The sequence below is a fragment of the Taurulus bubalis genome, assembly GCF_910589615.1.
Source record: "Taurulus bubalis genome assembly, chromosome: 3".
NCBI classification, from domain to species: Eukaryota; Metazoa; Chordata; class Actinopteri; order Perciformes; family Cottidae; genus Taurulus; species Taurulus bubalis.
Window position 1 is genome coordinate 22,799,892 of NC_136591.1, and position 21,258 is coordinate 22,821,149.

The 21,258-nt window shown below is 42.0% G+C and overlaps 1 protein-coding gene across 1 annotated transcript in view; it reads right to left on the reverse strand.

The window, feature by feature from the left end:
• Positions 1–5,880: 5,880 nt before the first annotated feature.
• Positions 5,881–21,258, reverse strand: part of epb41l2 (erythrocyte membrane protein band 4.1 like 2) — a 41,922-nt gene continuing 26,544 nt past the window's right edge. Inside the window, exons 14-24 of the mRNA XM_079216028.1 lie at positions 20,011–20,084; positions 16,031–16,081; positions 15,823–15,858; positions 12,884–13,054; positions 11,067–11,147; positions 10,076–10,708; positions 8,779–8,907; positions 8,408–8,506; positions 8,088–8,168; positions 6,603–6,717; positions 5,881–6,238 (exon numbers count right to left, since the gene is read on the reverse strand). Coding sequence (XP_079072154.1) covers positions 6,613–6,717; positions 8,088–8,168; positions 8,408–8,506; positions 8,779–8,907; positions 10,076–10,708; positions 11,067–11,147; positions 12,884–13,054; positions 15,823–15,858; positions 16,031–16,081; positions 20,011–20,084 — 1,460 coding nt within the window. The 3' untranslated portion in view covers positions 5,881–6,238; positions 6,603–6,612. The remainder of the gene's footprint in view (positions 6,239–6,602; positions 6,718–8,087; positions 8,169–8,407; positions 8,507–8,778; positions 8,908–10,075; positions 10,709–11,066; positions 11,148–12,883; positions 13,055–15,822; positions 15,859–16,030; positions 16,082–20,010; positions 20,085–21,258) is intronic.

Below are 21,258 nucleotides of genomic sequence, written 5' to 3' on the forward strand. Positions count from 1 at the left end.
CCAAGCTTTTAAAAATAAATATTACAATAATATATTACAGAAGTGTAAACACAACTCTAAATATCACTACTAGCATTTAAAGCACTTTTTTATTCTTAATTTTAACTACATTTTTTATTTTATTGTATTGTAATTCTGTGTGTAAGGAGGACCTATAGCGAAATAAGCTTTTCATTGTACGGAGTTTGTTATCTGTGCATATGACAATAAAAATATCGTGAATCTTGAATCAATATTGCAATGTGCAACCAATCCCTATGGCTAGCGCTAAAACACCATGCCAATGTCAAGAAAATATTCTCGTCATGCCAACATCCACAGGAAAAGAAAGAGAGCGCCATTACATCTGCAGCCACATGCAGACCAACAGAGTCTTGTAGAAGTCTCATATTCACGTTGTCTTTTGAACACTACCTGACAGCTCATGTTGCTCCCAGGAAGAAGAAAAGCTGCTCTCTGAATAATGAAAAACTTCTAAAATAGGTTGCAAAAACAAAAACAAAACTGGCAAAGTGACGTTTTCAGGATGAAACTAAATGAGACCGTGAAGATACCGATCACTGAGACGATTGGTTACACCGGCCAGCTTTGTGTGTATGTGTTCGTATATAAATGTGTGTTTCGGGGGGTTACTGCAGGTTTTAGAGCTCTCAAAGCATGAATAAATTGCATTTATTTCATCTTTCTGTGTGCGTCTGCTCTGATAACAAGTGTTTTGATGGATTCACCTCACCTCTGTGCTTTACACACATTATGAGTCCACTTTCATCACCCGCTCCTACTAATACTGGATATATAAAAGGGAACATTACTTCTATGCAGACTTCCTTTAGATAGATTAGCCCCAATTTGTAATTGAAAATGAAAAGTTCATGCATGGGACTACAATATTGGTTTGGGCATGAGGTCATCAATAAGATGAGCAGTCAATTTATATTATTCTTTTGTGACTTTTTTAAAGATTAACATCTTCTGCTTGAATCGATGGACAAGGCAGTAAAGCCACAAAGTGTTTCCACCATCTGCTTATTGTTATCAATTACTATTGTTATAATAATCTTACACATGCAATTTACAGTTTGTCACTGGTACTCAAATGAAAGAAAACTACTTGCAGTTCAGTGTTTTACTGACATGATGAGAAATCTATCTAAAGTTATGTTTACACTTCTGTAATATCAACTTATTCAGTAATGTGATGTCCTCATTGGAGCCTTTTGTGAGACTTCCATCCTCCGTCGAACAACAGGGGAAACTCTCTCGCTCGTAAAACATTAAACGTCATTCTTTCAAGTTTCTACTTAGAAAAATGTCACGCTCACTTAAATATTAGCAAAGTGGATGACTGCTATTAATGTGAATATCTAATACAGTTCTTTATCTAGCTCAAGCGTCTGTGGTAGCTTTCATATTCAGCTTAAATTACATTGATAAAAAAAAGTTAAATTGTAAAACCTGCTCTCATACCTCATGACTAAAGGGGAGGATGAGTGATTTTTCACTCATCATTTTCACTCAATCATTAGCTAATTAGTCATTTATCAAAGTTAAAGTTATTAGCAGTTCCTCGATGTTATCAAATCTATTTCCTTCAAAAGGTCTTACAGTTGAGAACAGGAAACCTACACCTGGCTCCTGTTGCCAGATATAAAAAGACACACAAGAGGACAGGTTGTGTGAATTATGCCAGTTAGGCGGTTGGGAATTAATCAGAATTTCTATAGAATTTTCCTTATTATGATGAATGAAGAATATCTATATGAAATTACTGTTCAAAGTAGAGAAATGTTTTATTTTAATGCTTATACGTTCACTACCTTTATTTTTAGAGCTTGGAAAAACACCAGGGTGGTTTATTTGTCTCGTATTATTTGTAATGAATGTTGCTATAATGGTTTCTGGTCTCTAAATGATGGCATTTTTCGCAAGTCTGTTTTAACTGGGAATATTATTCACACGACACATACCAAAAAAAAGCCTTAGGCAATAAGTGTATTGAGAAAAGTATAACTATAATCCACATTGTTTATATTATATTTTTCCCCCTTTAATCCTCCACAGCTGAGGCTGATATGTCGGGGTTTCCGCAAGACAGAAGCGCCATCTACAGGCAGATATACAGAAGTACGCACCAGAAGACGAGGAGTGCTGGGTAGCACACACACTGACGGCTGACAGAAGACACACACTTCATCAAGAGACCAGACACTTAAAACCTGTGGACATGAAGTCCTGGAGTATCTCTACAGAGAAATGTGACTGATGTAAACACCAGCAGGGAGGGACATATCTCAGGCAAAAGTAAGGTGCTTTAAAAAAAGAAAGAAGAAAAGATGAATGTTGACGCCTGTAAAGAAACTGTCAAAGATCTGTGAAAGTTATTTGTCTGTTGTCTTTAAACCCTCTGGTAAATCTGGACTTTATCAAGACAACTGTCTTTAACAGCAATATGGCGCTCGGCTCAAGTCATTTATAGAGCTGTATTTATTTTTTACCCTACTGTCACCCTGAAATGATCATTTTTCTATAACGGCTCACAACCTGAGTTGAAAGGAGTATAGACACTGGTTAGTTTCATGAAAGTGAACATGACAGGATTGAAGTTTCTATCAATAAATGAAGCCATGAACAAATTTATGAAGAAACGATCTGATCACCAGGTTTCAGAGTATAACAATCCTTTATTTAAACAGTGTTACACAGGGGAGGAATGGCTGTGGGTGGGGAGACACAAGACATTTAAGCTGCTAGATAGACACACCCTACCAGTGATCGCCGGCTGGCTACAGAGGAGACGATGAGGCAGCTGTGGGTGGTTTTCCAAAAAAGTGTTTCTGTACAGAGTTTATGTTTCTGGGATTTTTAAGTCGCTGAAATACAAAATGATGCTGGTATTTACTGACAAGGCCTCATCCGTGGGCCAGAGCCTGAGATGTAACGATACAGAGAAAGGTAGTCCAATCACCATTAATTAAAACATCCAATATTCTGCCTCATACAGAAATATGTGTTATTAATTGGATTGAATCTAAAAGCAGTTCATTGGGTTTTCTTTTTTTTTTTATTACACGTAACATAACCCTCCATGTTACCACGTTGAGACCCTGACAGTTTCAAAATCAGCTGGCGTTGAATCATCATTAGCTGCTTCTGTGGAGTCTTTCTTATTGAAATAAAAATGACTGATGGCAAGAAACTAATTTGTTACCTCAAATAAAATTCAACATTTTGGAAAACCAACCCCTTGCCGCTCTCAAAGCTCCTGTGATTGGTTAAAACAGAGCCCGGAACCCCCGAAGAGAGGTTAAACCTGGAGCTGATAGTACAAAGAAAAAATGAAATGGTGGGTAGACATTTTATTCTAAAGTAGTGTTTCTTCAATGTCAAAAATAAAATAACCAAGCGGGCGCACAATAAATCCCACCCGTCCGCAACTAGATCACAGAGAAAAGACAACAAATCATCAGAAAGTCTACAAATATAAGCTGTTGTTATATAACCGATGCCATTTTTATAGTTGTTTAGTTTTTTTGGAACAGCAAAAGCTTCCAAAGCTGCCTCGTGTTGCACGGTTTGTTTGTTTAAGATGTTTTTCTGCTGCCTTGTCTCTTTGCAAGAGGGTCAGAGGTTAAAGCGTCCCCCTCATCTGGAATGCGATTTAACTGCATAGTAGAGGTCGGACCAGTGTCTCCCAACAGGAAGCCTGGACAGTCATAATGACTGTCCAGGCTTCCGTTGTCCAGAAAGAAAGCCTTGAACTGGGATACCAGGTCCGTGCCATTTAAAATGTGGAGAACGTGCATTAAAAATTACTCCAATCTGTCCGTCTGACTAGAGGGTTCAGACAAATCTAGGCAGGTACAGGTGGAATGTTTTCACATCAATCTGTGGCACTTTATTGCTCACAAGCAGTTCCAATTTCAGTAAAATACGTTTTTTTTCTATGTTTTTTTCTGCAGCTCACACTGAAAATACACATTGACTTAATAAGTTAGGCCAAGCATCCCGTTCTAACTCACTTAATGTCACCAATATTCACACAGTCACATTTTTTTGTGGAACATTTGGGCAAAAAGACACAAAAATCAATGAAAACATCACGAGATTCCATTTAGGGGTTTCAAGAGCACAATTCCCTTTACGCTGCGTTTTTGTTTACGGTCGAGTTGTAACTGTTTCCGTGTTTAGTGCGTTGTGCTTTTTGCGTTGTTCAAATAAGGCAAAAATACTACTGAATGTCGTGATTTTTTGGGGGGGCGGGGGGTCGCGGTGAAAACATTTACAACACAACCGGCGTCGGGTCGAAGATGATGTCATCTAGACGTATGGGAGACAAATCGGTTATCTACACACACTCAAACCAATCAACGCAGTAGCCTTCTATCTAGACTCGCTCAAGATTAAAAAAAACAAACAAACATGTGAAGACGTGCTGAATTTAATCCCAGTTGTCGTGGTGTCTAGAAGGGGGTTTGTTGCCGTTATCTAGTCTGGTGTGTAAAGAACTATTACGTGCTGAACTATGACGACAAACCGGAAGAAATCCCGCTATTCTGAGTTTTGAACAATTGTTTTCCCAAGTTGTTCTTGCTGTACTGCCCTCGTTTTGGTACCTGTGCTTGAATTGCAGATTGTGTATTAAATAACAACGGCTTGAACTCACTTCAGGATGCAAAGTAACCTAAATGAGTGACTTTTGCACAGTGAGGGAGTTTCGTCCTCGCCGGAGAGCAACTTGCAACATGCGTCTGATTCTTCCCCGCTCCCAAGTTGTCAGCTCTATCTCCCAGTTATGCTTCACTTTACTGGTCCTCTCTTTCCCAATCAAAAGTCAGTTTACTGCTCCCTTGGCTCCCTGTGGCCCAATGGGAATGGCTCGTGTCGTAATGTGGGCGGGCCCAGGGAGAGCGTCTCGCTACTGCTCCCATCTAGTACCTTTCACTTTCACTGTACAGACGGTTGTACACACCAGCGTTAAAGTCAGTTCATTTTCAGTCCATTTAGTAACAATTTACTTAAGAATACAGTAAAACTTACAAATATATCACACAAGGAATCACAAGCTCATTCCCAGCTACTGTGAATGGTCACATCTACTCTTCTTCGAGGCGAATAAAAACTGAACTGAAAATGAACTCACTGAGCCGCCAGTCAACACACACACGGAATGTGGATGAATAATAACTAAGCTTACAGAAATCATAAAGTCATAACAATTAAAAAAAGCGGATTCATTGTTTTTTTTTACTGCAATATTTTAAGTTACAGCTCCTCATTTCCTGTAACTGTTAGTAATAAAGTGGGATAATGTTCTCATCTGACTGTGAATGTGCTTTAATTAGTTTGATTTTGTTACGTTTTGAAAAAGTAAAAAAAGAAAATCAGGTTGCGTCTTTGTGTTTCCTGCAGTCCAACTTGTTGTATTGCACTAAAACAATTTTAAAATTACTTACTGTTTTATATTGTGTTACTCTCCATTTACAACATAGTTAAGTGAGGGAGGGAGCTGTAATTTAACAAATTACTTTCTTTCTTCTTCTTCTTTTTTTAGGAATGTACCAATACCACTTTGCTGATGCCGAACAAGTACAAAACCTTCAGCTGCAAATTAATTACATTTTGACCAAAATAATATTTATTAAAAAGCCTTTCTTAATTTCAGATCAACAGCATCTTATTTAAAAACGATGATGATAAAGTTAAATTTACTTTGTGAGCGAGTGAATGAGTTATTGCAATGAAACTGGTGTTTTTACTGGTACAACAACCAATACAATGATACAATAATCATTTTTATCCTCGTATCTCATCGTATGGCCCATTGGTGCATTCCTGCAACTTTAAAGTTTGAAACGCACGACGGACACACTGGAGCTCATTTTGTAAAACAGTTATAAAAAAAAAAAAGCACTATTAAAAAATAGAAACACGCTAAAAATATTAAGCTAAGGAAGTGGTTCTTTTTTGTTCCCTCGGAGAGAGGGGACGTTATTTTTTCATTTTTTCTTGGTTTTTGGAGTGAGGGTTTTAGACGCACCACAGACATGTGAGAAAAACCGACTGGGAAGAGATTGGCAACTTCTCTCCCATTTGTCTACCCCTTCTCCATCTCTGTTCTCCTTCTTCTTCTTCTCCTCCTCCTCCTCTTCTTCTTCAGTCAGTCAAGGTTGGTTGTCGTAAAGGTAATGGAGGTCGTTCAACGTCAACAGAGAAAGCGGTCATGATGGGCCCTTCAACTCTGGGAAAATAGAGGGGAAGGCAGTCAGCCTCGAGTGGCGAGATGATTGGCACTCAACATTAGTGTTCCTGCTCGAAATACTTCCCTTTGTCCTCCACACACAAACCTCCATCAGTCACTGCCCACCTTCCTAAAGTTAAGACTCCTTTCTCTTCCTTCAACTCTTTTCACTTTGTGATGGTGGCTGATGGTGGTTTTTAGCAGCTTCATGTGTGGGAGTTTTTCTAGTTCCAGCTCATTGATTTTCAGTTTTTATTGTCAGTTATTAAACCACGATATGCATCACCGCTATTAATAAAGCCTTCCAATATTACTTTCGCCATGAATAATAATAATAATAAAGAGTTACTATTATTATTATTACCTGAGTTCAGTCAATCCTCCTCCTCAGCCAGTTCAGTTTCTTTATGAACCACCACTCTGGTGACAGACATGTCAGGATGTTGCTCTTTGGCCTCCTTAATAGCCTGGGCCAGTGCCTGCAGTACCGAGGGGCAACCACACAACGGCAGCACCGAGCACAGCGTGCAGTGGAGGAGTTGGGAGGGAGGGAAAATGGTGGAGTTAAATGAAAAATTAAATAAGAAGCATAAAGAAAATGACAAAGAATGCTGGATTTACGATGGATGTGACTTGTGGTATTTTACTCCTTTGGGTTAACTGGATGTTGAATATTGGAGGGATGAGAGGGGGAATGTAAACTGGAAGTAAAATACCTTCAGACACATCAATTGGAAAAAGAATGATTCAAAATGAATCCCGTTTCCAACTTGAAATAAATGTAAATCCAGCAAATCAAACACGACAGGCAACTTAAACGAACCAGTGGACGAGGAATCATGCATAACGATCCAGGACAACAATAGAGTTCTTTCTTTGTCAAATGTTTGAGATAGTTTGAGGGTGCTTCATGCAATTTCCTCTCAAGTGAAAGCCACCCATGAGAAAGTATCAGCAGAGAGAGTCCCCCAACTTTCAAATATTTTCAAATGCCCAAAAACATTTTTTTTTATAAATCAGAGCAGTCTGCATGTATATGGACAGTGAGACATTTTATATTGTTCTGAAGTGGTTTTGCAGCCATATTGAGAGAACATTTTAAACCTTCTCTCCCAATTTTTATGCAGAAGTGTCAATCGTTGGCCTTGCATATTGGCCCAGTTACATCTCCAATAAGGGGACAGAGAGACTACCGTAGGTTTAACATTGGGGGCGTTCATCAGGGGTAGTAAAGAGTAAAGATTGTCAAAGTAAAGCTGAAATCTGCACTTTAAGCTCATGGTAAATATTTTCCTGTTTAAAATCCAATGTGCTAGGGAACAGAACAAATATCAGTGTCATTGCCAAAATACATCTGGACTGCACTAACTCAGATGTGATACCCTCAGTGTAGCTTTAGCATGTAGTATTTATCACATCTGGGACAACAAGTAGAAATCTGACAGTCAAAGACAAATACGAGCAGCAAAAATCAGACAGGATGTGGCAAAAAACAAAACAAGGTTAAGACACCGTTTTCTAGATGCATGGATGAATAAGTGACGAGGCGGATGTAGCAGATCACGGCCAAGGAGTGGAATCTGAGTGGGACTAATGGCATGACGGCATGATTAACAAACTACATTCTGCATTCAGACTGCGAGCAACATGATCGACATGTCACCTGACAACTGTGTGCTCCCTTAAAGCAACCAGAAAGATTTTGCTGGACTTAAGGTGGACTTAAAACTTCTGCAAAACAATGCTTGGAGAACCTCTTGCACCAGCCACACCTGGTCAGAATAAAGCAACCGCTCAACCAAGCGACTGAAGAAGCCAAAGCAAGGCGCCGTGGGACTGGAATACTGACCTGGTCGTGGTCGATGTCGCAGTCACCGGTAATGACGATGCGTTTCTCGATCCTCGTCTCTGATAGGCCGCCCTTTAACGTCTGCAACGAGACAAACCACAACAATGCTTTGACGCCCGGTATGATGAGATATCATTATGAAACTAATCACAAAAAAACTATCAGAGAAACTGTCAAAAGAAACTGTGAAATGACAGAAATGTTTGTATGTATATATATATATATATATATATATATATATATATATATATATATATATATATATATATATATGTAGATATATATAAATAAATATAAAAGTCAGGTGTTGTGTGTGTTACCTTGGTAATGTGTGTGGTTGTGGTAGTACACAGAGATTCAGAGGTGATTGTCTGAGCAGTCATCAACACTCCCGGCTCGCCATCACCGTTACCATCCAGCTGATAACAGAGGAGACACAGAGAGATCATTAGCGGTGTGTCAGCGTTACAATATCCCCGTCGGTTTGTTTGATAAACTTTTCTCACAAACTAATATTACATGATTTCCCTCGAGGAGGAAGGAATGAATGAAATAACGGTGGCATGCATTGCTTCTAGGAAAAGAAGATTAACAAGCCTTAAAATAATGATGACATTGAAATGTTTCGCACAAATACACACAAAAAAAGGACAAAATGAACAAAAGCTCCCTGAGGTTCCTGAGTGTGCACCTGTGCGGCTTCGTATGTGATGGTCTTGGTTTCCGTGTGTACGATGGGCACTTCTTTTGTAGCTATTTCAGTTTTCTGGGCGGCAAACGTGTCTGATATAGTCACCATTTCTGTCTTTACCACAGGTGGCTGGGGAGGGACGAGAGAGAGAAGTGAGGAGGAGGGGGGGATACAGAGAGGGTTAATACATTACACCTGAGACAGTTAAGGACACAAAGAGACATGTTGCCATCTCGGCACTAGCTGTGGAACTCACGTCTAAGTCAATTTCTACAGATTATTTTTTTTCTGTGTTCAGAAAGATAGTTATGAATGTAAATGTGTGCTTCATTATCATCGAAAGTGATACACGGAGCAGTAGACGTGTTAATGCAACAGAAGTCATGCAAAAAATGAAATAATAAAAAGCTTCCAAACACATGCCACTACACATCACGAAATGCAGAATACGTCAACGACTACTTCCAGCGATGCACAAGCGACAGCTACAACAGCAGCACGACTAAGACCCCCACCCAGCTTTGGTGTCAACTGAAAGTACGACACAGCACAGACATGCAGAACTCACACACGAGCCCACAGAAAAACAAGCGGTGCTCACATGACGGGGGACACAACAAAAGGCGGCGATTGATATGTAAACGAGCATGCAGAGATGACATTCAGACGGGCGGGTGGCATTTCCAAAGTGCTTGGCAATGATGATTTCCACAAGACCGTTACCGTGGTGGCCATGACGGGCCAATTAAAAACGCGAAACGGAAGCATCACTGCCAAACACGTGGAGGACACACTAACAAACAAGAGCACACACACACACACCAACGCTGAAATGCGCCATGCAGAGCGTCATGCAGTCTCCACTTAGGCCCCATTTACTTCACACCACTAATACACACGATGCAGAGCAGGATGCAGTCAGAGCAACACGCCACACTAGGTGGAGCAGGAGAGAACTGGGCATGTCGATAATGGCGTGAAGGATGATGGTGATGATGTTGGATAACACAGAAATTAAAAACATATGGTGAAAACTGTATCGGGGATGGTAACTTGACACCAAAACACTGACCCGGTCGGTTTTAACTGTACTTCTTTCATTTTAGGCTTAAAGGAGTTTCGCTAGTGTGAGGATGTACATGGGGCTTAAAAATTCACACAAGCAGGAAGGAAACCGGCACTATGGAAAGCAGGAAAGAGGAAAAATAATGTGGGTGTTTCTACAGTTGGCAGGAGGGAGCAAAGCCCCGCGAGGGTGGGGAGGGAGGCTCCGCATTTGGCCCAGTGGAGACTATACCTCAGAGCAACAAATAACCTGTGGCCGATGCTCTGCTTCAACCAGAGTGGCTTCTCCGTTTATTTTGGGTTCTTCTTCTTCCTCCTCGGGGGCAACCGCCCCGGTCTCGCTCTCCTCCGGCTGGGCGTGACCGTTCGGGGCTTCTTCGGGCGTCATCGTTGGATCATCGGTGCATTCCTTCGTCTCCGGCTCAGCTTTTTCCTCCCCCTCTGTATTCTTTTGCACCTCCTCCTCCTCCGCGTCCTCATTCCTGGACTCCTCTCCCTCTCGACTGGTCGCCTCTACAGGTGGGCTGACTTCAGCTGGAAGGGAAGGAGCGTCTAGCGCCGTCACGTCCTGCTCCGCCGTCTTCTCCTCCTCCTGCTCTTCCTCCTCTTCTGGTATTTGTGTGTGGCAGATGGAGACATGTGGGTGGTACTCCGCTTCTTCCTCACTCTCGCTCTCAGATGAAATGCTCTCCTGCTTTGCCGATTTCATTTCCTCCGCTACCACTACTTCCTCTCCAACTGTCACTTCCCGCTCTAGTGTTTCCTGCTCTGCAGGTGGGCTGGTCGTAACCGTGACAAGTCCAGGTTTGGGCGCTATGGAAACCTCTTGGACGACAACGGTTTCTTCGATTTCAACTTCGGTTGTCTACACACACACACACACACACACACACACACACGCACATGCACACACACACGCACACGCACACACACACAAACACACACAGCAAACGCATGGGGGGGACACAGAAAAAAAAAACATAACATGATCATTGAACATAAATAAATGAAATACAATACACAACAAAAATCTGAAATTAAAATGAAGATGAAGATGTTCAACTGTGGACAAAGAGGCACAAAGATGTACGATTTGTGAGAAGTGAAGAGTCAAAGAGTGGACGGCACTTCAAGCTTCCGAAGGAAAATGGAGGTATGAAGGAAACGGTGGAAGCGCCACGAATGGAAGGCTGCATGGATTAATAAAAGAAAGTTAGATCCACCTTCGCAGGTTCTTTGGTATCAGAGGTTGCGATGTTATCAGCAGCTGCTGCCGCTGCTTCCGCTTGGGGCACAGTCTCCTGCTGACAGAGAGGTTACCATGACAATCAATCACACACACACACACACGGCAAGCAGTGACATCATCATTGTTAGCGGTTGACGTCACAACCGGCAACGCTGTGGCGCTTATGGCGGCACAGGGGAACGGGTTGAGTGCGTTATATGGATTACTGCATCCTTCCATCTCCCTGCAGGCTTTCATGCACAATCCAGTTTGATTTCCACACAGTGTCAAGTTGAAAGAGAGAGTCAAAGAGACCGGATGAAAGGAAGATCCATGGAAGATGGATTAAAGAGAATATCCCATCTGTGAACACAGAAGCTTATCTTAAAAGATAAAATGATAAAAGATGCATGGCATTGAACTCAGCAGTTTCTTGATGAGAATGAGCACGGAAAACATGGCACGACGTAATGAATTTAGTTTTGGCTTTGAAATATCGTGTGTGCCATTTTAACGGCTTATGTTAAAAAATACTAAATAAAAAAGTATTCTGTCTTTTTTTTTGTGAAACAAACTGCTGCTTCAAAACCTGCTGCTTTTTATTTGTATTATGTATTTCCCCCCAAAGGAGCTGGTAAAGAACAGGTAAAAAAAGAAGAAAAAAGAAAGACATTCATTCGACACACGTAACTGGCAGCATAACACTAACAAGAGGACGTCCTAACATCCACGGCATTCCCAGTTGTGAGTTGTTTTAGATTAGACTAACCATGCCCATTATTCAGGATGAATGGTCCCTGATACTAAACAACTACCATTCATCCAGCTTCCACAGCATGCGTTGTGGACAGCTCGCATCTCTTTAGTGCAGTTTGGGAACACATCTGGCAAGCATCTTCACAGAGGCATTGCAGGTCGTCTGAATTTACTTTCAGCGACTGAACTCGAAAGTAAACCGACTAAATGCTCAGGAGCAGCACCTCAGTGTCAGAGAGCATGGAAGTTGGGGAAATAAGAAGCCCATGCGGAGCAGCAGCGCTGCAGACAGCACCGGAAGCAGCAGATGTGGTTATATCAGCGTCTAGAGTTGGTTCAGCGACACTGCAGGCAGATGGAGCTGAACAAAAGCCAGCGCCAGAGAGTCTACTGAACAGCACAGAAGCTATCTCCTCTTCAAGGCTCTACAGCAACACACACACACACACACACACACACACACACACACACACACACACACACACACACACACACACACACAGAGGAAGAGAAAGAAAGAAAGGAAAAAAAGCAACATTTGAGAGAAGGCCGATAGAAAAGAAATCCCCAAACGCAGCACAAGGCACGAAAGCAAAATACGCATCCAGAGAAAGAGCGGCCGAGCTTTACGCCTCCATGTCTTGTAATGATCACATGAACCAGAACAGAATGGAACGGGTTTGTTTAGGAGATCAGAAACCAGAAAATAACATCAAAACAGAAAAAAATAAAAAAATAAACTTGTGCGGCAGGGGGAAAGAATTAGGATGTAAAATGTGAAGCAAGTCCAGCTGAAAAGGAATAAAGAATTGAAGCAGTGTAATAGCAAAAGAAACATAAAGTCGATCAAGTGATGAACCCCACCACAGAGACGGCATCAAATGAAAACGCCCACGAGAGAGGACACAAGTTTGAGTTTTAAAATCATGAGATGAGTTCTTCTACAAAAACATTGTTCTACGCACAATACCACAATCATCTGCAAAGAGAACATTTCACCGGAAGTAAAATGCCTTGCACATCTCTTCTGACACAGACACATCAAGACGGACGTACCACTTGCTGTTGCTGTTGGATACGTATCGCTGTGGCGGGAGAGGAGGTGAGACGTTTCTCCCACTGGTTGGGCTGCGGAGGAGAGGGAGGCGGAGCCTCCATAAAGGAGCGCTTTAGCTGGCTAATGCTAGCTTGATGTTTCAGAACGTCTTGCTGGGTCTTATCGTGGTCCTGATGAGGGAGTGGAGGGAAGGGAAGGGAAGGGAAGAAGGGAGGGGAGAGTAAATGAGATGATTACGGATGAATGAGGGATGACGGGTGGTTGGGGATAACATTTGGGATATGGAGCAGAAGGTTCGAAGGGTTAGAAAAATGGGATAGATGAGGGGAGAGGAAAGACAAAGAAATAGAAAGGAGGAATAACAAAATGAACGACAATAGAGGGACGATGAGTAAAAGGTCGGAGGGAAAGATGGCCAGATAAGGAGAAAGAGACATGTAATGGGGGAAGGAAGGAGGAAAAGAGGAGGGATGAAGGAGAGGAGAGAGGGAGGGAAGATAAAATGAGAGCGGGAGATGTGGGGAGTGGAAAAATATTGGGTTCAAAACAGGAACATTAGTCTGTCAATCAGGAGGAGGACAAGATGGACGCCATGCCTCATTGGAGCCTCGTTTAAATGGGTCTGAAAGCTTACATTTGGCTTTTATCATCTGTGTGTGTGTGTGTGTGTGTGTGTGTGTGTGTGTGTGTGTGTGTGTGTGTGTGTGTGTGTGTGTGTGTGTGTGTGTGTGTGTGTGTCTCATCAGGCTGCAGTGAAACAGGGTCTCTCCATCTTGTTGAAGGAGTTTCTCCTTTAAATCAGGGCAGGAACAGCAGTGCACAACATGGAGCTGATAGTGGTCTCTTCCTCCCTCCTTCACTGCTTTCCCATGTGACTGATTCATTATTTAATCATATAGTTTAGTTTATAATTTAGTCATTATCACTACTGTCCTGTTCTATTTTTCATCTCCTTAATCTTTCTTATCCTCTGCCATTGTCTGTCTCTCCAGTTGGACTGCATCTATTTTCCTTCTTCCCTTTCACTCACAAAGAATACAGCATTCAATCAGATACAGTAATTACAAAATTATCTATTATTTATAGAGGAGATGGAGCGACATGTTCCTCAGATATCGACTAAATGGACCACAAATGAGGACTTATTTTCCTTTGTAAATAAATATATGTTTTTGTCTTTCAACCTCAGCTTATAATACTACACACTACAGATCATCACTATCAGTCCCACGTTGCATAAAAAGTTGTTGTTGTTTAGTATGTTATCAATCGCATCACTCAATCGCCGGGCAGCCAGTCACCAGAAAACAGGAGGAAAGCTCCTCGTGTGAGTTAGTGAGGCCGGGTTAGTCGGGTTAGACGCAGCTGCCTGCCAATCATCAAACTCTTTGATCCATAAAAGGACTGTAACAAGATTTTTTCTCTTTTCTTTAAAGCGCACAAAAAACAGCATTCAACATGCACAAAGCATGCAACAAAGTCACGTTGACACGCCGCTGACCCGATTCACAAAGCAGCTGTTGTGAGCACTGCGCTTGGGAAATTTCTTGAAGAAAGTCTCGACTGTACTTTTGTGTTGAAAGATACACATCAAATAAATATTTAGCATTTCTTAGATTCAACACTGAAAACATTCTAGTTCCCTTGTGGGGCGCTCAATGCGGTGACTTCCAGGATGGGGATGAGCAGTAGTTATATGGATCACCTCCAGTTAACGGCCCGGATCTGATCGGATCAAGCAGGATTGCTGCCGATCTAAAAACCTTCTAATCGGGCCATGAAACCAAAACGATGAGCTAAAAGATGGTAAAACGCTACGTAGAGCTCATGGGAGGTGTAGAATTGGGTAATAACTCTGTGGATTCGTCCCAATAGCAACATCATGTTTCCAAGCACGTTCTTCAAAATGGCTGCGATGTGAAACGGGACAATTAGCTCTGAAACCATTTGATACCAAAAACATTTTCATACAAAATATATAAAAATAAAAAAAAGAAACAGCTTGGAGTCGAGTGTAAACGCGATATACAATCATCCACACGCAGGCATGCAACAGAGCCTGAGAGTGCGAGAGGGCAGCAGTCTTGTACAGTATAGTACAGGTCAGAGGGAGTTGTAGTTCGGATGGCGTCAGAGTACACAGAAACATGTAGTTCTCTTATTCAGCCATCAGACGACGCCAGTACCAACCTCCAACATTAAATTACTGTGCCTCACATAAATATTGTCCCCATGCACTCTCATTGGACTCTGGAAGGCAGACATACAGTGAAAAATAAAATGGAGAAAATTAATGAAAAAAAGAAAGAACGAGTGATGTACTTTGTTTTACCTCTACAAAATAAAAAATACAATTTAGAACAATCAATAAATAAATTATAATCAAATATAAAAAGGAAAAATTGGGGTAGTGACGCAGCCAGAATGTTTCAAACTGTTATGAAGGCTGGAAGATGGGTACAAGCACAAATTAACAATATCTTGGTTTCATTCATTGAATGTGATGACGATAGCACTTATACCCATGTTAACACATAGAGAAAAAAACAGACATGTAACCAAACCAACAACCCCGAATGTGCTTTCAGCCAAACCCCAGAGATAATGATGAAACGCATGAAGCAGAAACCAAACTGAGAAACCATAAGCCACAGCGGAGAAACCGAAAAGTGAGGCTTTTGGGTGAAAGTGCCCGGTCAGGATCAGTTTTTTCACTCAGAATCGATCTGAAAACAAATTATAGACAAATTTATCATTCGTTGTCAATGTAAATATTCCGTTTTTTTTTCTCATTTGGTAGCTGAGAAATAAAAAAAACTGATTCTGTGTCATCATGTTGGGGCAACTTCAACCTAAAAGAGATGTGAAACCAAACCAACTCGTACCGAGCAAATGATTGACAGACCAAATATAAACAATCAAATAGTAGTGTGTGAACCTGAGAGAGGGCGAGCTCACTGGCTCCCAGTGACTGCTGATGGGGTAGAAATCAGGGAGAGAGTGAGGACAGGTTATGTTTACTGCACGTGTGCTCCACTCCACCATTAAAACCATTTCCCCTCAATATAAAAAAATTAAACACCTTTACACTAGCTCTCGGCAAGATAATTTGCAAAGCATGCTGGGTAAAGACGGACCCTACAGACCTGGGTAGGCGTGGCTTCCGCATCACCAGGGCTCAAGTCCACCTCCTTAACCTTCAAGGTCGTTGTCATGACAAAAATGAGGAGGATAAATAGGGGCGCGAAGACAAAAAAAAAGGTGTGAAATGGATGATGGGAAAAAGGTTTCTTCCCCCCTGAGCAACCTCAGCGTCAGGAAGCATTACTGGACCACAGGAGCAGTAACATGGACGGAGTCTGAGATGGTCAATAAAGGAGGCATCAGCTGCTACGTCGAAGTATATTTCTACTGTACGACACAGTTATGTTTCTGCTAAACAACTTTTAATGGACAACATTCCTTTCTGCGTTCAGAACAGGTCCAAAACCAAGTCCCATCCACCGTCTACAACGAGTAAACCGCTTTCACTACTATAGTTACTATAGTTTTAAAAAGGACACAAAAGCTACTTTGTATTCAAACAAGACGATGACTGAACTGGAGGCCAGCTGTCACTGCAGGAGACTTTAAATTATAATAGTTATTCTGGCAATGAGCAGAATATTTTCAGTCTGTCTTTTGATCACGTCTGTTCAATCTGCAGCCGCAGCTTCAGTCGACCTCACGGGCCAAAGGCCACAACAAAAAACGGTCAGTGCTCAGGGGAAGGGTAACACTGTTTACGCTCAACATTAATCAGCAATAATACACAAACCAATAAGCGTTCTGTGCTCCAGGTCTGGGGAGGTCACTGCATCTATCAGCATGTACAGTTATAACACCTAATGGACAACTAATCTTTCTCTGCACTGCAAAAGGCAAAATAGAGCAACTCAATATTTAGGCAAAAATACAATTAATTTCTTGCTGAAGTGCTCATTTATCTTACATATTATCGATTTATACCACTACGTTGTTTCATTTGATTCGAGTGACATTAAATCTGCTGGGTGCCTTTTTGAGCATTACAACTAATAATGACTCATGATAAAAGATTTTAAACACACCGAGTGGTTAAAGCGACTCAATAAATCTGATCTCTGTACAGTATTTAAATCTCTTAATATATCTTTTGTTTCTCTATATTAAAAGCATAATAACATTTCCTCTATTTCAACAGAGTTTATCAATCTGAGTCTTAATAGTTTATTTAATCCTACTATTCTTATATTTTTTCTTTATCATAAACAATACAGTGGGATTGGCAGGGTGCAAGGGATCGAAGGCCAGCAGAAATGATTGGGAACAGAAGGTGGAGGAGGTGGAAGGGCTGAATGTACATACATACAGTTTACACACTCAAACATAGAGGAAGAGAAAAGTAGTGTGGGGGGGGGGGCAGAGGGTTTGAACGGCGTATTTATGCGGCAGGATCGCACATCTCTTGCGTCCAGGTAGCGCCGGTGTGAGCGTGGTGCCTGATGCGTGGAGGCGTGTGTGCCGGCGTGAGAGGAGAGCCTAAATCATCCTCAGACTGGGCATCTGGCGTTTTAGAGATAAACGTCGGCAAAACTGCCCGTCGCTGACTGGAGACCACGTTCTCTAGGTAACACAGGGTCAGGCCGAGGGGCGTGGCTAAAATCAGGGCCAAGACCAGGGACTGGCTCGCTGTCAGCATCACGGCCAACAGGAAGACGACTAAGAGGAAGGGCAGGAACATAGGGGAGGGATTGAGGAGGTAGCGGTGTATGGATGGGGTTAGGTCAGAGCGAGAGAGGGAGGAGAGAGAGGAGCGAGATGGGACAGAAAATAGATACGAGGGCAGAGAGGAGAGGGAGGAAAAGGTAGAGACGATTGGAGGACAGGTAAGAGAAGAAATCTTGGGCAGCCGTAGTTGTGTTGGGTGCCAAAGAACAGCAGGAACCAAACTCACGAGTTTAGTAGGCAGGTAGCTTGTGACAAAAGCCACCAAACGAGTCCATTTTAATGCCAGACTGTTCAAAATGTGACGTAATCGGGGTGTAACGATACATTTGGGGGCGCTGACTGCCGCTGCCGACTTGAAAGGGAGCTTCGGAGTGAAAAGCCTCAGTTTCTTTGTTAACCCTGAAAACAGCTTAGTGGGCAGACACCCGTTTCCATTCTTCCCCCAAACGGAGAGAAAACACAGGACGAAAGAAACATATTTAGCCACGCCCCTCAGAGAGAACCAGCTCCACCAATTTGGTAATTCAGCCGCGGCTTCGTCTGCAGCCTGGCAGCCGTCCTCGACTCTGGAAACCTCTGCGAGGCACATTTGGGGGCTCGCGATCGGAGGGGAGGCTGGAGGGTTTTGTGCGAGGTGTTCGAGATCAGCCGAGTGCTGGTCGGAGAAAAGAGAGATGGTGTTTGAGGGGAGGGCCCACAGCGCGTGTGAGGCGGTGGCGTCGTCTATAAGGTCGTCGTCTTCGGAAATGTCCGACAGACCGTGGTCGAGCTCAGAGATCGAGTCGAGGGACGGGGGGAGGGAGGAGAGGGAGGAGGAGGAGGAGAAGGAGAGAGGGAACATGAAGATTGACTGATGGAGGTGGATTTCAGGAGAGACCAATGCACACAGGGAGAGAGGAAGAGGGAAAAGGGAAGGAGGGAGGACGCAACAACAACAACAAGGGAGAGACCCGTGCACACAGGCAGCAAGCAGTGAAGAAGTCAAATGAGTAAAACATGGAACCAAAACAACCGACGCAATGTGCATTAAAAACATCATTTCATTTTTTGTTTCCATGAAATGATGACAGCAAGAGGGAAGTGATAAAAAAAAAATTAAAAAAGGACGTGTGAATGAAAAAAAGAGAGAGGGGAAAGAGACATAACATTAGTCAGTGAACAACACACCAAACACAGGTTAAAAGTGAACATAGCAGGGTTGAGCACAGTGCAGAGTGCAGTCAGCAGCGCGGAGCCGGCACTGGGTGGCGGCTTAAGATGGAGGTCAAGTCCACAGCGCTGGGGTGTGTGAGCGAGGGGAGAGAGGAGAAAAGGGAAAGTGGGGAGCGGGGAGGTGAAACAGGAGGCATGCACAATAAACAGTAATATACTAATATATATACACTAAGTCGTGTCCCACTAGCGGACATAGATCCCTGCGACAGGACACTCTCGGGCCTCCTGTCAAACCATGTTCACCTGCCTGGTAGCTCTGAATACGTTATGCGAGGATCCAAAGCAAACCATTAAAATAAAGATAATCATATTTAGCCGGTTGACATTGTCCATCAGTCTTGTCGGGCAGTGTACCCTTTTTAAAAAACACACATATTCACAACTTAAGGGGATTAAAGTGAGGATGCCTCCCGGTCCTTGAGGAGGTTAAGTTAAGTGTCTCAACAGAAATGACAGTTACATAGAAATCTTATAAACAAAGAGGTCATTGTAAGTCTTGGTGATAACCAGAAAAAAGCATTATTAAGGCATTTACACAGTGGGGGGCATTTTCTCTGTGCGATTAATACCCAAAACAATATATGTTTTTGTACTGTTATATAAATAACAGTATTTCACATTTCCGTGTCATTTATTCGCCTCGCCCCGAGTGTGTAAAGGCCTTCAGGCCTCCTAAAAACCCTGTGACTATGCATGGTCCCATAGTGGTCTAACTCAGTCAGCTATTCCCGTCACGTCTGTTGCCAATTCTCGTTACCGTTTCATTGTTCCATTGCGACAAAGGCCTGTCTGTGTCCTCACAACTACAGATGTGAGACTGGCCCACAATAATACTGCTGCATGGTTCCTCAGATGTTTACAACTTATTACAGTATTAGCATAACAACCCAAGAAACATGCACGTTGTTATAACGTTATTATGAATAAAATGTTGACTTTTGCACACTCTAAGGACACACAAAGGACACACTTTGCAAAATGAAGCTAAGAGATTGCTCGTCTACACACTAGGACGAGCCAAAAACATCAACCACGAGCATAATGGCTCTCCCTTTGATACACAAACACATAAACAGTTCCTGTGGGACAATACGTTTTTTTTTTCTTTCTATGTTTTTCTGATCACACATGTATCCACACACAATGAAAACACCACACACACCTTAGAGTCAGAGTGCAGCTCCAGGTGTGGCTCCCGTCCGTTCTCAGACGCTTCAGTTATGCTGATCATTGGTGCTAAGGAATGAGAGGAACAAACACAAAATAAATTGACAACAAAAATAAACATAACTTTCAACAACTCAACACATAATAAAATGTGTGATTCTTCCACCTACAGATTGATATTGTATTTACTTGTTCAGTCCAAAATCAGTGGGTTTGTTTTTCTCCAGGGACAAAAAAAACAAAACACTCGCTTCACATGAAGGTCAGACTGTAGCTCATGCTGTAGCTATTATTGTCAGTTCAACTTTTCCCACACTGTGGTCTTGTAGGAAAGTAGACGTTTAGTGTAGTATAATAAAAATACTTAATTTGAGGTATAACACTGCAACAACTTAAAGAGATAGTTCAGATTATTTGAAGTTGGTTTGTATGAGGTACTTATCCATCGTCAGTGTATTCCCTACAGAAGATGGAGAAACAGACAGTAGTAGTAGTAGTAGTAGTAGTAGTAGTAGTAGTAGTAGTAGCACGGGAGCATGCAAAGTACTGCTGTGGATGGGAGCATCAGCAAAACATAATTACATTATTTTTTTATTTAAGTAAAAAGTTTTTGTCAAAGAAGTTTTGAGGCTTTGCAGAAAGCACAGATGGGCATAACGGCTTCCGTTTGTCGCCATAAAGGTCTGTGTGACAGCTAAGAGGTGAACACATTCTAAATACGGCATACAATAAAACTGATATTGATTTTACAAGGGTGGACTTTTCTTTCATGTCAAATATGTTTTCATTGTAAATTGGCAGTGTGTCGACCGCCATCTACTGTAGATACACCGCGATGGATAAGTACCTCACACTTCAAAGAATCCAAGAATCCAAACTATCCTTTAATAAAGGTTGTTGGCTTGCAGTGGAATAATATGTCCAGCAGGGGGCATTGTAAGATAGTGGAATATCCAGACACATGTGAAACAGCTGCAAGAAGTGGGATCTATAAGCCAAAGCCAGAAAACCACAAAAAAATACCCAAAACAACATGTATTTTATGTGACAATGGCTTATTCAAACCATCTTTTGAAACAGGAATTAAGAATATATTAGTCAAATTTAAATTATGCTTAACCATCTCTCTCCCTTCCATGACAAGTGAGCGACGTGAAACTGGCTCTATGTTCTGTATTTACATGCTGAGTTTCTTTCATTGTGGGGGCCTCTTTTCTGTCTAGTTACACATGACATTCTTTCT